This window comes from Bombina bombina, chromosome 1 (genome assembly GCF_027579735.1).
Source record: "Bombina bombina isolate aBomBom1 chromosome 1, aBomBom1.pri, whole genome shotgun sequence".
NCBI classification, from domain to species: domain Eukaryota; kingdom Metazoa; phylum Chordata; class Amphibia; order Anura; family Bombinatoridae; genus Bombina; species Bombina bombina.
This window is the reverse complement of record NC_069499.1, coordinates 577,116,972-577,131,076: the sequence shown is the minus strand read 5'-3', so window position 1 is coordinate 577,131,076 and position 14,105 is coordinate 577,116,972. Positions and strand designations below refer to the sequence as shown.

The 14,105-nt window shown below is 36.3% G+C and overlaps 1 protein-coding gene across 1 annotated transcript in view; it reads right to left on the bottom strand.

Annotated features, from left to right (window-relative positions):
- ATIC (5-aminoimidazole-4-carboxamide ribonucleotide formyltransferase/IMP cyclohydrolase) overlaps positions 1–14,105 on the bottom strand; it is a 191,276-nt gene that overhangs the window by 166,877 nt on the left and 10,294 nt on the right. The window contains exons 4-5 of the mRNA XM_053698807.1: positions 9,597–9,663; positions 8,177–8,265 (exon numbers count right to left, since the gene is read on the bottom strand). Of these exons, the coding sequence (XP_053554782.1) occupies positions 8,177–8,265; positions 9,597–9,663 (156 nt within the window). The remainder of the gene's footprint in view (positions 1–8,176; positions 8,266–9,596; positions 9,664–14,105) is intronic.

The following is a 14,105-nucleotide window of genomic DNA, read 5'->3' as shown; positions in this document are numbered from 1 at the left end:
ACCTTGTGTAAAATGCTAACTACATGGTTACATTGCATTCTCTATATGAACACTTAAGGTAAGACATGCTACATATCTGCTTTTCAATAAAACTAGACATTAGCGTCGGTAAATAAGAAATGGTTAAATTTAATCCTATAGCTGAACATGACGCTAACAGTTAAAAAATACAGGGGCAATTGTCAAAATAATTAACCATGTTGAGCACAAATACTCACCAACGAGATAACCAGGGGGCATTTGTCTTTCCTCAAACTGTCTCCACAGGGACGACAGAGAGAGGATGCGGGCATCATGACAAGCCCCTCCAAAATTCGCATACACATGCATAATCCTCATCCGTGCGTCACAAACATACTGCACGTTGAGGCTATGAAAATGTTTGCGATTTCTGAAGGGCAAGTCATCAATTGGAGCACGCAGCGCAATGTGGGTACAATCAATGGCTCCCAAGACATTGGGCAATTGAGCAATATCAAAGAATTCCCGCTTCAGGCGCCTCCAATCACCATCATTCTGTGGGAATCCTATGTATTGCTTACTGATATGTACCATGGCGTCCAGAAAGTTATCAAACACCACAGAGAATGTACCTTGAGCCAGGCCATGCATGTACAGTTCTCCGGATTGAAAACTCCCGGAGGCCAGGACGTATAGACAGCTTAGCATCTTACTCATGGGGGGAACAGCAGTCCTTATTTGTATACGTGGCTCCAAATGAGGTTTAAGAAGATCGTAAAGGCCAATGAGCTGTTCGCGATCGAGCCGATACTTATCAAAAACCTCAAAGTCGCTCATGTTTTCCAAGGTGGGTCTCACCCTGTAGACACGAGGACCTCGAACCAGACGACCCCTTCGTCTCGGTCTGAGCCGCCGAGGCTGCCTGATTCGACCAACAGCTAGTTCGCCAATAGCACCACCAGCAGCGTCTACCATGTCATCGTCATCCATCTTTCAAAACAGCGTAACAAGGTAAGCACTTGATCTGATGTGGATCACAAGTGATGCATTGGCCATGTTGTTTGGGGGATTTATAGTACAATTAGTCCAATGGTAGTGAGTTTGTAATGATTGCTGATTGTATTCACCTGTTGGTATGTGAGCGGCGCGAATGCTTTCACAGTGGGCGTTTTTTTGTTGTTTGCTGAAATGTTGTTTTCCCCCAATGAATCTCAATGTGAAAGTGTCAAATATCACACATACAGTGCATGTTTGTAATGTTTGCTCATATGCGTAATCAATATTTGTTAAACGCGATCTTATAGTAACAAGCACACGTCCACGCTAACATGAATGAAAGTGCATAGTTGTGTATAATGTGCATCGAATGTGATCGATCAATGTTGCTGCAATATTGTTTGTAAACGATAAAGTAGCATCTGCCATCTGTAGTATTGTATCTATACGTGATTAGCTAGATGTCAATATTGTATGCGTCCCTTTCAAATCGCAATAAGAATTCAGAACTTCCCGTCTGCCATCTGTAGTATTGTGTATATAAGTGATTGCCGAGCTGTCAATATTGTACGCGTCCCTTTAAAATCGCAATAATAATTCAGAACTTCCGGCTGTCATCTGTAGTATTGTATATATAAGTGATTGCCGAGATGTCAATATTGTATGCGTCCCTTTCAAATCGCACTAATACTGAATAACTTCCGGCTGTCATCTGTAGTATTGTATATATAAGTGATTGCCGAGCAGTCAATATTGTATGCGTCCCATTCAAATCGCAATAAGAATTCAGAACTTCCCGTCTGTCATCTGTAGTATTGTATATATAAGTGATTGCCGAGATGTCAATATTGTATGCGTCCCTTTCAAATCGCACTAATACTGAATAACTTCCGGCTGTCATCTGTAGTATTGTATATATAAGTGATTGCCGAGCAGTCAATATTGTATGCGTCCCTTTCAAATCGCACTAATACTGAATAACTTCCGGCTCTCATCTGTAGTATTGTATATATAAGTGATTGCCGAGCAGTCAATATTGTATGCGTCCCTTTCAAATCGCACTAATACTGAATAACTTCCGGCTCTCATCTGTAGTATTGTATATATAAGTGATTGCCGAGCAGTCAATATTGTATGCGTCCCTTTCAAATCGCACTAATACTGAATAACTTCCGGCTGTCATCTGTAGTATTGTATATATAAGTGATTTCCGAGCAGTCAATATTGTACGCGTCCCTTTCAAATCGCACTAATACTGAATAACTTCCGGCTGTCATCTGTAGTATTGTATATATAAGTGATTTGCGATCTGACAATATTTCTTAATTGTCCCATTGAAATCTCCATAATAATGTTGTTCCAAAGTGTGGTTTACGTATATGTTGTATTGTAGTATTGAGTGTTAAAGTTCCTAAAGGGGCGGTACAGTGGTGAATCTGTGATGTGTATGGTTGAATCTTCTAATGACGTCATGATATTATTAACCTGCCTATGTAGTTGTGAAATCCTCATTGTGTTGTTGTATTGTGCTACATTGTTATTGTGTGCTGAATAAAATATAAATGTGTGCTTTGTGGTTGCGTGATGGGTGATGCGTGTTATGTACATGTACGTATATATTGTGATTGTGTCCCACATATGCTGACTTCTATATAGCGGTGTGGCATTGTTGTTCCTTCCCATAAAGTGACATCTGTAATCTGGTGTAATGATGTTCTTCTTGTACGTAATTCCTAATGGTTTCTGGTGATGGAATCATGATGTTACAAGTACAGTCAAATCCATATGTTGTGTTTTGTGATTCCTGTAGAGAATGTAATGTGTTTGTCCCCCATCATTTGAATGCACATGTATGAGTGAATGTTAAAAGTAATATATGTGCATCCATGAGTGATTATGTGTTAAGCCTATGTAGATATGCAGTTGCTGCAAGCATATGAGTTGAATAACTGAAATGCAATAATAAAGGTAAATGAGAGATGTTTCCCATTGTGTAGTGTTTGGGAATCCAGAAATGTGTATTGAATTTTATTTTAATTGTAAATGTAATTTTATTTAAATAATAATGTGTTACTAGTGATGTGGATTTGTAGTTGATGTAATCTAAAAGTGTGAAAAATATTTATGGTGTGGTGAATATTTAATAATTAAAAACCATAAGTCCACCATAGGGAAATAGTCATTTCTTTATCTATTTATCATAGCTGGGTCTAACGCATGAAATCATGTCTTTTCTAGCGCTGGTATTTGGAGTTTTTCAGTCTACGCTATTTGCGTGCGTTAGGGAAATGAGGGTTTCGCGTGCACGAGCACGTCTTCCCAATAGAAGTCAATGGAGGCTCAAAAGATTTCTAATTTTTTTTTCTAAGACTGGTTTTCCTCGTAAATTGAGTGACGTCATGATCTTGTGTGAAAAAGTCGCTAAATCGTGTTCTTTTTGTAATAAATAAATATTTTGTGTATGTCATGTGTTGTATATTGTTTGTATGCATCGATGAGTGTATGTTTGTGATAATGTTATTCGTTAGATGTAGGTATATGAGGGTCTTTTCCCGTATGTCCATGTAAGTCAATGGGAAAATGGATTTGTGTGGATTTTTTTCAAACACCAGAGATCTCGCAACTTTAATCCTTTGTATTTTAACGAAAAAAATTAAAATATGAAAAATAAAGATAGTGTCGTGTTTGTATGAGTGTAAGTGTACTTTGTGTAATATTTGTTTTGTGATTCGTGGATGTTTTTTTTGTCGGTATATGTTTACTACTGGGTCTGAGGTGGCGGTAGAAAGGTGAGCGTTAGGTGTATTTTGAGTGGCGGTAAATAAACTCTAAATACCGGAGTGCGTAAGAAACCCGCGTTAGGAGCCTCTAACGCTGGTTTTTACGGCTACCGCCGAACTCTAAATCTAGGCCATAGTGTCTGGGTTGTGCCAAATGTTGATAATACTAACTAGAATCGGTTTGATCTCTAGGTCATAAGACAGTTACATTTATTTAATTTATATAGCCTGGGTTGTGGTACATTTATTTTTCATTATATAAAGATCGACATATTATACACATTTGAATATAGAATAGTTGCTATTTAAACGCACATGATGTATCTAAATTGCTTATAACAGCACTAGACTGAGATAACTGTATAAAAGCCTGCACAATTTACCTCCTAATCATTAACACATTAGGCTCTATTCATATTGACATTAAATTAGAGCGAGATCAAACTGAGGTATAATTATGTATTCATCTAAGTTCACTATTAGAGTATCACCACATATTGAACATTGTCTAACTACATTACCCCTATACAACATAAAAGGGTGGTTTCTTTGAACTTGGCACAGGCTCAGGTTTACATAGATCTCAGTGTGGTTACGGCAACTGCATTTCAAGAGATCTTTGTATCTCGGACTGTTCGAATTTACTTACTTCTGTATATAATTTTTTTACAATATCTAGTTAGGCACAGTGGATTGGTTACTTACTGATACAATTCGATACATTTGACTCCAGTTGTAACTATACGCCAGTGGTTAGCATTTATGATTGCGTGATATTTACACAAAGTCCAAGCATTGACAACTGTTGACATAACAAAATCTGATACTACAACCCAGTCCTGTATTCATCTCAATATCTAATTTGTTCATACTGTTCATCTATCTTTTAAAAAAGCTTGACCAGATCAACATAAGTATATGGTGAATCATTCAAACTCCCCAATTACACTCCTGACTAATTACATTATAGTAGAGCTACCTCTATATCTTTATATGACACACTATTTATCTTCTATTTATATAGGCCGAATTGACTTCATATAGTGAGTCTCTTTAGATATAGCAACAACCTTCATCTGTGAGGTTTTTATATTGTATGTCCTATAACCAAATTGTTTGGTTTTTTTAACTCCTAACTAATAAAAGTTATATTTTATACTGTTCTGGAATTTTTCTGCCCTGTAGTCAGGGCCAGAGTGGTATAAGTGCATACCTTTTGAGAGCAGACATTTGGGTCATCTCTCTTGTGTTCAGACCCCAAATCCTTGCTTGCATACCCATAAAAGGATTAAAATCTTCAGACACCAACTTCGCACAACCACCATTGACAGAGGCAAAAAGAATGACTGGGGGTTATGGGTAAGGCAGTTACACTTAACTTTGCTGGGGTGCTTTTTACCTTCTCCTGCTGGCCAGAAGTTGAATATCCCACTAGTAATTGGAATGACGTTGTGGACTCTCCATGTCATAGGAAAGAAATCAATATAGTGAAAGTATACAGCTAGAAAATAGAACCAATTTGATTTTCCATAGATGGCTTTAAAATACAGCATATTTGTTTATATGCTGCACTCCCCTTAGATTACAGGCTCTGAGGTTTTGCATCAATGAACAACCGAACACTTGATTGGCTATGAGGCAGATGACATCACTGGGACAGAAGTGACATCCTAAAAGGGAGAACATTTTGATGAACGTGTATTCCCTTGGACAGGTTTCTTGAACCTGCAAGCCCTGAAACATTTAATTTTATCTTGGTAGTGCCTGATACTTCGTATTTGCCCTTTAAAAAGGCATTAAAACACTTCTTGCTTTGTGTAAAATTGTGCTTGTCCCACACTCCCTGCTTAGGAGACCAAGAGCAATTTATTTAATCTGCAAATCAAATAGCTGGTCATTTGCAGCACTATTTGGCTTCTAAGATGCATGGGACAAAGCCTAATAAAAATGTTTAAAAAAAAAAAGGAGTTTAATGTCCCTTAAAGGTAACAGATGAAGGGGAGGAGCAGCACCCAAGCTGATATCTATAGGAGAGCACCTGTTATGGCGTCACATATGCATGCAGCAAAAAGGGTAGGCACCCATTTGTGAAGCCAGTACATCCCTTAGATTTAAAAAGGCACAAAAATATTTTTCTTTCAGGATTCATATACAGGATACAATTTTAAACAACTTCCAAATTTACTTCTATTCTCAAATTGTCTGTTCTCTAGGTATCCTTTATTGAAAAACAGGGAGGTAAACTCACGTGTGGACATGTCTGCAGCACTATGTGGGAGCAGTAAGAATTGTATACCTTTTATTTCTAGCACTATATGGCAGCAGTGTTTCATGGCATCTAGTGCTCCAAACATGTGCACACTACCTTACCTAGATATCTCTTTAAACATCTAGATAAAGCAAGTTTGACGAGACAAACTGGAAACTTCTTTACAATTGTATGGTTTGTCTCAAAATTTCAAAGCAAGTGCTACAAATAGGCATTAGAGGGAGCTTGTGGGACATTTGCCAGGCACCAGATCTTGATAAATAATTATGCAGGACGTAACGGCATCATTTGTATTTCATTCCCACAACAAAAGCAAGTTTGTGAAAAGCACAATCCTAAATGTATACAAAACAGCAAACTACTGCTGAGAACAAAAAAACATAACGTGTTGTGTTCCTTGAGATGGCTTACATGGACAGTAAACAGTTTGCAGTATAAAATGTTTATTTATACACAGTAAAAAAAAAAAATGCAGTGTACTTTCATCATTTATTTTGCTCTCTTCCTGTAGTTTAACTTTGAATGTTGTGGGTTTTACAGCTCAGAGAAATGAGAATGCACACAGTAGGCTTCACAAGCCTAACCCCACCATGTATATTCCTAATTAACCTGAAACAAGCTTATCATAAGAAACTGCTAAACAAATCTTTTGCTGACAAAATAGCACTGGCGAGCTTGGTCTACACTCCAATAGCAAATCTGGATTGGCTCACCCAAATAAGGCAAAAGGGGGGAGTTTGGCCTTTGAAAAACAGGTAAAGAAAACAAGGTGTTAATTGGTTCTGAAAACAAATACTCTGCTGCAAGGCTACAGAAAAGTCATGTAACTATAAGGTGTTAATTGTCCCTTTAACCAGGAGAAAATCTTTAGTAGATTGTGCAAAATACATTGCACAGTTCTGTATGCAGTGTAATGAGACGTGTTTCAAACGTACAACATATTCCAAACTAGTATATGTATGAAAACAAGTTTAGATACGGAACTTAAAACTTAAGTATTGCATATGAAAGACTAAAATATGGCAAAATACTGTAATTCAGTATGCTCACCTGAGCTAATGTTATTTTAACCTTAGTCATTTCACACCTTTTCTTTTTGCTTGTATCTACCCTTCCTAAATAACAGTGCTGTTATTTTTAGAATTACCCTGGGGGGGGGGGGTCTTCACACTCAGTAGTTATTATTATTATTATTATATTATTCCCCCCCACTACAAAGTTGTATTTATTTTGCTCTAGCTTTTAGCTGTAAACATTTGCTTTCCAAAATGCAAGGCCACTGGCAGATCTTGTGCCAATCTGTGTCCTTCAGAATCATGATATTCCCACAGCACTATTGTTTATAAGACAGCAGGGAAGTTATGCAAAACCAAAATGGACAAGAAAACAAAATGTGCAGAATGTAAACAAAGTTTGCAGGAACTTAAACATCATTTGAAGCCGTTTCCAAAGTTCGCTGGATTTTTTAGATGTCATGTTATACATACACGTGTGTGTGTGTGTGTGTGTGTGTATGCACACACAGTATAGATTTAGCAGAAATTTTACAAGCTGTAATGATCTCATACGTGACTAGTTACAAATCAGAAAAAAGTAAATCTTAAAGTGAAAGTCAATCCTAGCACTGTACAAACGCTACGATTGACTATTGAAATAAATAAAGGGGACTTTCATTTATGAAGTATAAGATACTTCATGTAGAAAGCTCTTGTTTCAACTGATCACCATTCTTAGCTGCTACAGCAGCCAACAGCTAAAAAATTTTTTTGCTATGAAGTGACGTTTTCACCTCTTAGCCAATAGCCGTGCGGTAAATCCGGCTCCCATGGGCACCAAGCCGGATTTACCGCACGGCTATTGGCTGAGGTGAAAACGTCACCTCTTAGCAAAATAATTTTTTAGCCGTGGGCTGCTGTAGCAGCTAAGAATGGTGATCAGTTAAAACAAATAAAGGAGCTTTCTACATGAAGTATCTTATACTTCATGAATGAAAGTCCCCTTTGTTTCAATAGTCAATCCTAGCTAGGATTGACTTTCACTTTAAGTATGTAATAAAAAAATGAGCCAGTGAATTATTCTTGTCGCCTAAACTAGCAACTATTTGCAATATTTTATGCCATGGTTGCTTTATAGCGGTTGTGTAAATAAACAGACACAAAAAGAAATGTACCTATATCAATTTGCTCCACAGCCTCTTCCACTGTAACACCAGCTGCTGACACAGTCTTGACAAATGGGTATAAGTTACACACCACCACCCTGTGAAGGGCATAACAGCAATCAGAATAGTACTATAAACTACAAAAAACAAACAAACACACAACAGCACACACCAAACAAATATATTAGAGAAAACTGAGGTAGAGAATAGCAAGGTTTATCAAACCCATGTCTTGTACTGACCCTAGGCATTTTAAAAGAATGCTTCCATGCCATGTGGCCGCAGCGTCACACTTAATTACACAAGGCACAATAGAAATTGTGGTGCTAGTGCATGAACTGGAACTACAATTTACATCATGCCTTGTGAAATTCAAACAATGTCAGTGGCTGCAAGGTACAGTCAAGCATGTGGTGTGACAACTACAGCCCAGATAAGTGATAAAGGTGTTTAATCGCTGTTGTAAGCATGTTAGGCAGTAAAGGATTTTAAAAAAAACAAAAAAAACAAAAAACCTATATTCATCTGTGATAAACAATGGGTATACATAAATACATTTGCAAAAAAACAAACAAAAAAAAAAAAAACTTTTTAAATGCTGCAAAAATATTACTATTTTATATTAAAAATTGTGATCTTAGTAACACAATATGGCCATATTCTGCTTATGTTGACTGGTCCTAACACTACCATACGCTGCCTTTATGAACCAAATCATGCCTGCTTCTCTCTTTATAGAATTAGACTCCCTGGCTTTATATACAACTTCAATACACTGTAATCAGTACACCTGAGGTGGGGTGTGCTTTAACCAATGCAGCATTTAAAAAATGTAATTTAAATACATATTTGGATGTACTGCCAAAGATCAAATATTTTTACAAAAGAGGGTATTGGTGCATAGCAACTTGCAGATAAACAAAACATTTTGTAAAGTATGCTAAACCAAAACTCTTGATTTTAACATACACAGCTATAGATTCTCGCTCTCAAATTATACGGTAAAAGTGAGATGTATGAAAGTATATAACTACAAACCATATTAAAAATTACTTTCAGACCAAGACTGTCTGTATTGTTTTGTATTTCACAATGGTTGACCAATCATTATTAAGGTAAAGTGCTACCAGAAGAGACATTATGTATATTAGGTACACACAAACACCCCATGAAACCTGAATAAAAAATAAAAATAAATTTTACTCTAGATCACTGGTTTTTAAACCTGTCCTCAGGCTTACATAAATGCCACATTTTGAAGATATGATCTGGAGCACAGGTTAAATAATCAGCTGATTAGTAAACTTATTTTACCTGCTCTCACCCAAGGTAATCCTGAAAACCAGGCCTGCTGGGGAGGCCTGAGGACAGGTTTGAAAACTACTGCTCTAGATGGACCAGAGCACTGTAATAGGATTGAAAAATATACCTCACATAGCTGAACCCCAGCCTGGTCATATCTGCCTGATCTTCAGAGCTGGTTCTTGCCAGTATGCCTGAAAAATAAAACGTATCAGAAAGCATCTAGACGTACCTGTATAATAGTTTACAATTTTATATATGCATGAAGATAATTTCATGAATTGATCAATAAATGACTCTTCATTTACAGATTTTATATATCGTTAAAGAGAGTCTGCTGTAATTGGTTATTGTAAAAAATAAAATAAATGTATATCCCTTTATTACCCATTTCTCAGTTTTGCATAACCAACAAGGTTATAGTAATTTTACCTCTGATTATCTGTATCTAACCTTTGCAGACAGCCCCTTATCTCAGTACTTTTATAGCTTTTAAATGTCTTGCATTTTAATCATTAGTGCTGGTTCTTGTGAAACATTACTCCACGGGAGTACGCACAATGTTATCTATATGGCACACATGAACTAGCACAGTCTTAGTGCTAGATTGAAAACGCTAAAATAATAAATAGCAAAATAAAGTTAGCAGTCTCAGAGTATATCACCATAAAAGATCAAGCCAGGAGAGTGATCTGTATTAAAACGTCCATTTTATTGGGTATGCATATAAAAGCCAAGGGACACAGCAGACAGGTACTGCAGCTAGCTGACGCGTTTCCTGCCTCAGGCACTTCTTCCGATCTAAAACAACAGGTGTATCTACCTACTTTAAACTACAATGGGAGGTGTCATTTCTGACCAATAGTATTGCATCAAACATATACATCAAGGATTTCACCACCAATTGATTGCATGTTTAAAAGGTAAAATCACAACAAGAAATTCATCAATACAAAATTTAAAGAAATACATTAAGATACAAACTGGAAAGTATCATACCTAATTTAATCATATACGACTACTATGTACATATACTTATAAAGGTAGATACTTTAAAGCAATTTTATGCAAAGAAGGAAAAAAAAAAAAAAGTATATATTGAACCAATTGGAGACAACTTTCTCAACACTGGCAAATTTATGTAAACAAAGTAAAATGCCAAAAACATTTTAATAAATGCCAGTAATGACGAAAATTACTCCAGTTGGTGAACCTCATTCCCGGAAGATTTTTGTCAAGTGGGAAAAGTATCCAATAATCTAAACACATAATGTATCATATTGCAAATAATTGCTAACAAAATTAAGGCCTGTCTATAAACAATTTTAAAGATGTCCCAAGAAGTCATTAAGCATTTCTTTAGAACCTTCCCATACTAATAGCACATATATATATATATATATATAATTTGATGTTCCTGAAAATATTCTGTTCACTGAATACCTTTGTTCCTTCAGTCGGCCAGATCTAAAATTGGCATACGAGGGAGCAAATTTTGCCCCCATCTCAGTACCTCTTAGCTGTATAAAATATTCATATAACTTGTAATTCATCATATGTTATATATCACGTTACCTGTAAACATTGTAAATTTCAGTATGTGGGTCTCACCTCTAGGCTTCTCAAAAACAGAATTAGAGAACATTTACTGTCGTTGGAGGCCGAGATCCCTAAAACACCTGTGGCCAAACATTTTGCAGGGAATATGACCAATATTGAGAACTTCAGCTTCCAAGGGATTGAACACATCAAATCCAATGTCAGGGGTGGTGATAGATTTAAGTCATTAAGTAAAAGAAGTATATTGGGGATATACACACTGAGGACATGCTCACCCCTAGGCATTAATAAAATAAGTGATGCAAAACAGTTTATAAACAGGACTTAATTTTGTTAGCAATTATTTGCGATATGATACATTATGTGTTTAGAATGATTATTGGATACTTTTTCCACTTGACAAAAATCTTCTGGGAATGAGGTTTACCAACTGGAGTAATTTTCGTCATTACTGGCATTTATTAAAAAGTTTTTGCCATTTAACTTTGTATACATAAGTTATTTGGAAGTGTTGAGAAAGTTCTCCAATCGGTTCAATATATACTTTTTTCCTTCTTTGCATAACATTGCTGTAAAGTATCTACTTTATAAGTACAGTGGATATAAAAAGTCTACACACCCCTGTTAAAATGTCAGGTTTCTGTGATGTAAAAAAATTAGACAAAAATCATTTCAGAACTTTTTCCACCTTTAATGTGACCTATAAACTGAACAACTCAATTAAAAAAACAAACTGAAATCTTTTAGGTGGAGGGAAGAAAACAAAAAAAAATAATAAAATAATGTGGTTGCATAAGTGTGCATACCCTCTTATAACTGGGGATGTAGCTGTGTTCAGAATTAAGAAATCACATTCAAAATCATGTTAAATAGGAGTCAGCATACACCTGCCATCATTTAAGGTGCCTCTGATTAACCCCAAATAAAGTTCAGCTGCTCTAGTTGGTCTTTCCTGAAATTTCCATAGTTGCATCCCACAGCAAAAGCCATGGTCCACAGAGAGCTTCCAAAGCATCAGAGGGATCTCATTGTTAAAAGGTATCAGTCAGGAGAATGGTACAAAAGAATTTCCAAGGCATTAGATATACCATGGAACACAGTGAAGACAGTCATCATCAAGTGGAGAAAATATGGTGCAACAGTGACATTACCAAGAACTGGACGTCCCTCCAAAATTGATGAAAAGACGAGAAGAAAACTGGCCTGGGAGGCTACCAAGAGGCCTACAGCAACATTAAAGGAGTTGCAGGAATATCTGGCACATGTGACAACAATCTCACGTATTCTTCATATGTCTGGGCTATGGGGTAGAGTGGCAAGACGAAAGCATTTTCTTACGAAGAAAAACATCCAAGCCAGGCTACATTTTGCAAAAACACATCTGAAGTCTCCCAAAAGCATGTGGGAAAAGGTGTTATGGTCTGATGAAACAAAGGTTGAACTTTTTGACCACAATTCCAAAAGATATGTTTGGCGCAAAAACAACACTGCACATCACGAAAAGAACACCATACCCACAGTGAAGCATGGTGGTGGCAGCATCATGCTTTGGGGCTGTTTTTCTTCAGATGGAACTGGGGCCTTAAAGGGACACTGAACCCAAATTTTTTCTCTCTCTATTTAGATAGAGCATGCAATTTTAAGCAACTTTCTAATTTACTATTAGCAAATGTTCTTCATTCTCTTGGTTTATTTATTTGAAAAGCAAGAATGTAAGTTTAGATGCCGGCCCATTTTGGTGAACAACCTGGGTTGTTCTTGCTGATTGGTGGATAAATTCATCCACCAATAAACAAGTGCTGTACAAGGTTCTGGACTTTCTTTTTCCAATAAAGATAGCAAGAGAACAAAGAAAAATTGATAATAGGAGTAAATTAGAAAGTTGCTTAAAATTGCATGCTCTATCTGAATCACAAAAGAAAAAAATTGGGTTCAGTGTCCCTTTAAGCTAGAGGGAATTATGAACAGTTCCAAATACCAGTCAATATTGGCACAAAACCTTCAGGCTTCTGCTAGAAAGCTGAACATGAAGAGGAACTTCATCTTTCAGCATGACGACCCAAAGCATACATCCAAATCAACAAAGGAATGGCTTCACCAGAAGATTAAAGTTTTGAAAAGGTCCAGCCAGAGCCCAGACCTGAATCCGATTGAAAATCTGTGGGGTGATCTGAAGAGGGCTGTGCACAGGAGATGCCCTCGCAATCTGACAGATTTGGAGTGTTTTTGCAAAGAAGAGTGGGCAAATCTTGCCAAGTCAAAATGTGCCATGCTGATAGACCCATACCCAAAAAGACTGAGTGCTGTAATAAAATCAAAAGGTGCTTCAACAAAAGTATTAGTTTAAGGGTGTGCACACTTATGCAACCATATTTTATTTTTATATTTTTTCTTCCTCTACCAAAAACATTTCAGTTTGTTTTTCAATTGAGTTGTACAGTTTATAGGTCACATTAAAGGTGGAAAAAGTTCTGAAATGATTTATCTTTGTATTATTTTTTTTACATCACAGAAACCTGACATTTTAACAGGGATGTGTAGACTTTTTATATCCACTGTATATGTACATATTAGTCGTATATGATTAAATTAGGTATGATACTTTCCAGTTTTTTGGATATCAATGTGGTATGAGGTATTTCTTTAAATTTTGTATTGATGAATTTCTTGTCGTGATGTTACCTTTTTTTTTCTAATTCTTTTATTAAACCAGTTCACAAGACATAAGAGAAAAAAATACACACATTTCATATCCATAAAACAGATGACAAATGATATGTTAATACAGAAACAAGTAAATACATAAACCACGGAAAAATAAGAGTAAACCACATGTCTTCCAAGAATTAATCTCAATTCAAAAGGTTACCCCAATTTCAAAGTTTCCAACACAAGTACAGGGCAATTCCTGTATATATTATCCCAATATCTTTTGGTACTATCATGCCTGTGAACCATACAAATTTTTCTTTTATCCCCCCAAAAACATAAAGACAAGACAAACGTGGAAAAAAAAAAAAAAAAAAAAAAAAACATAACCATAAATAATAAAGCACTCCATCCCTCTATAACATTA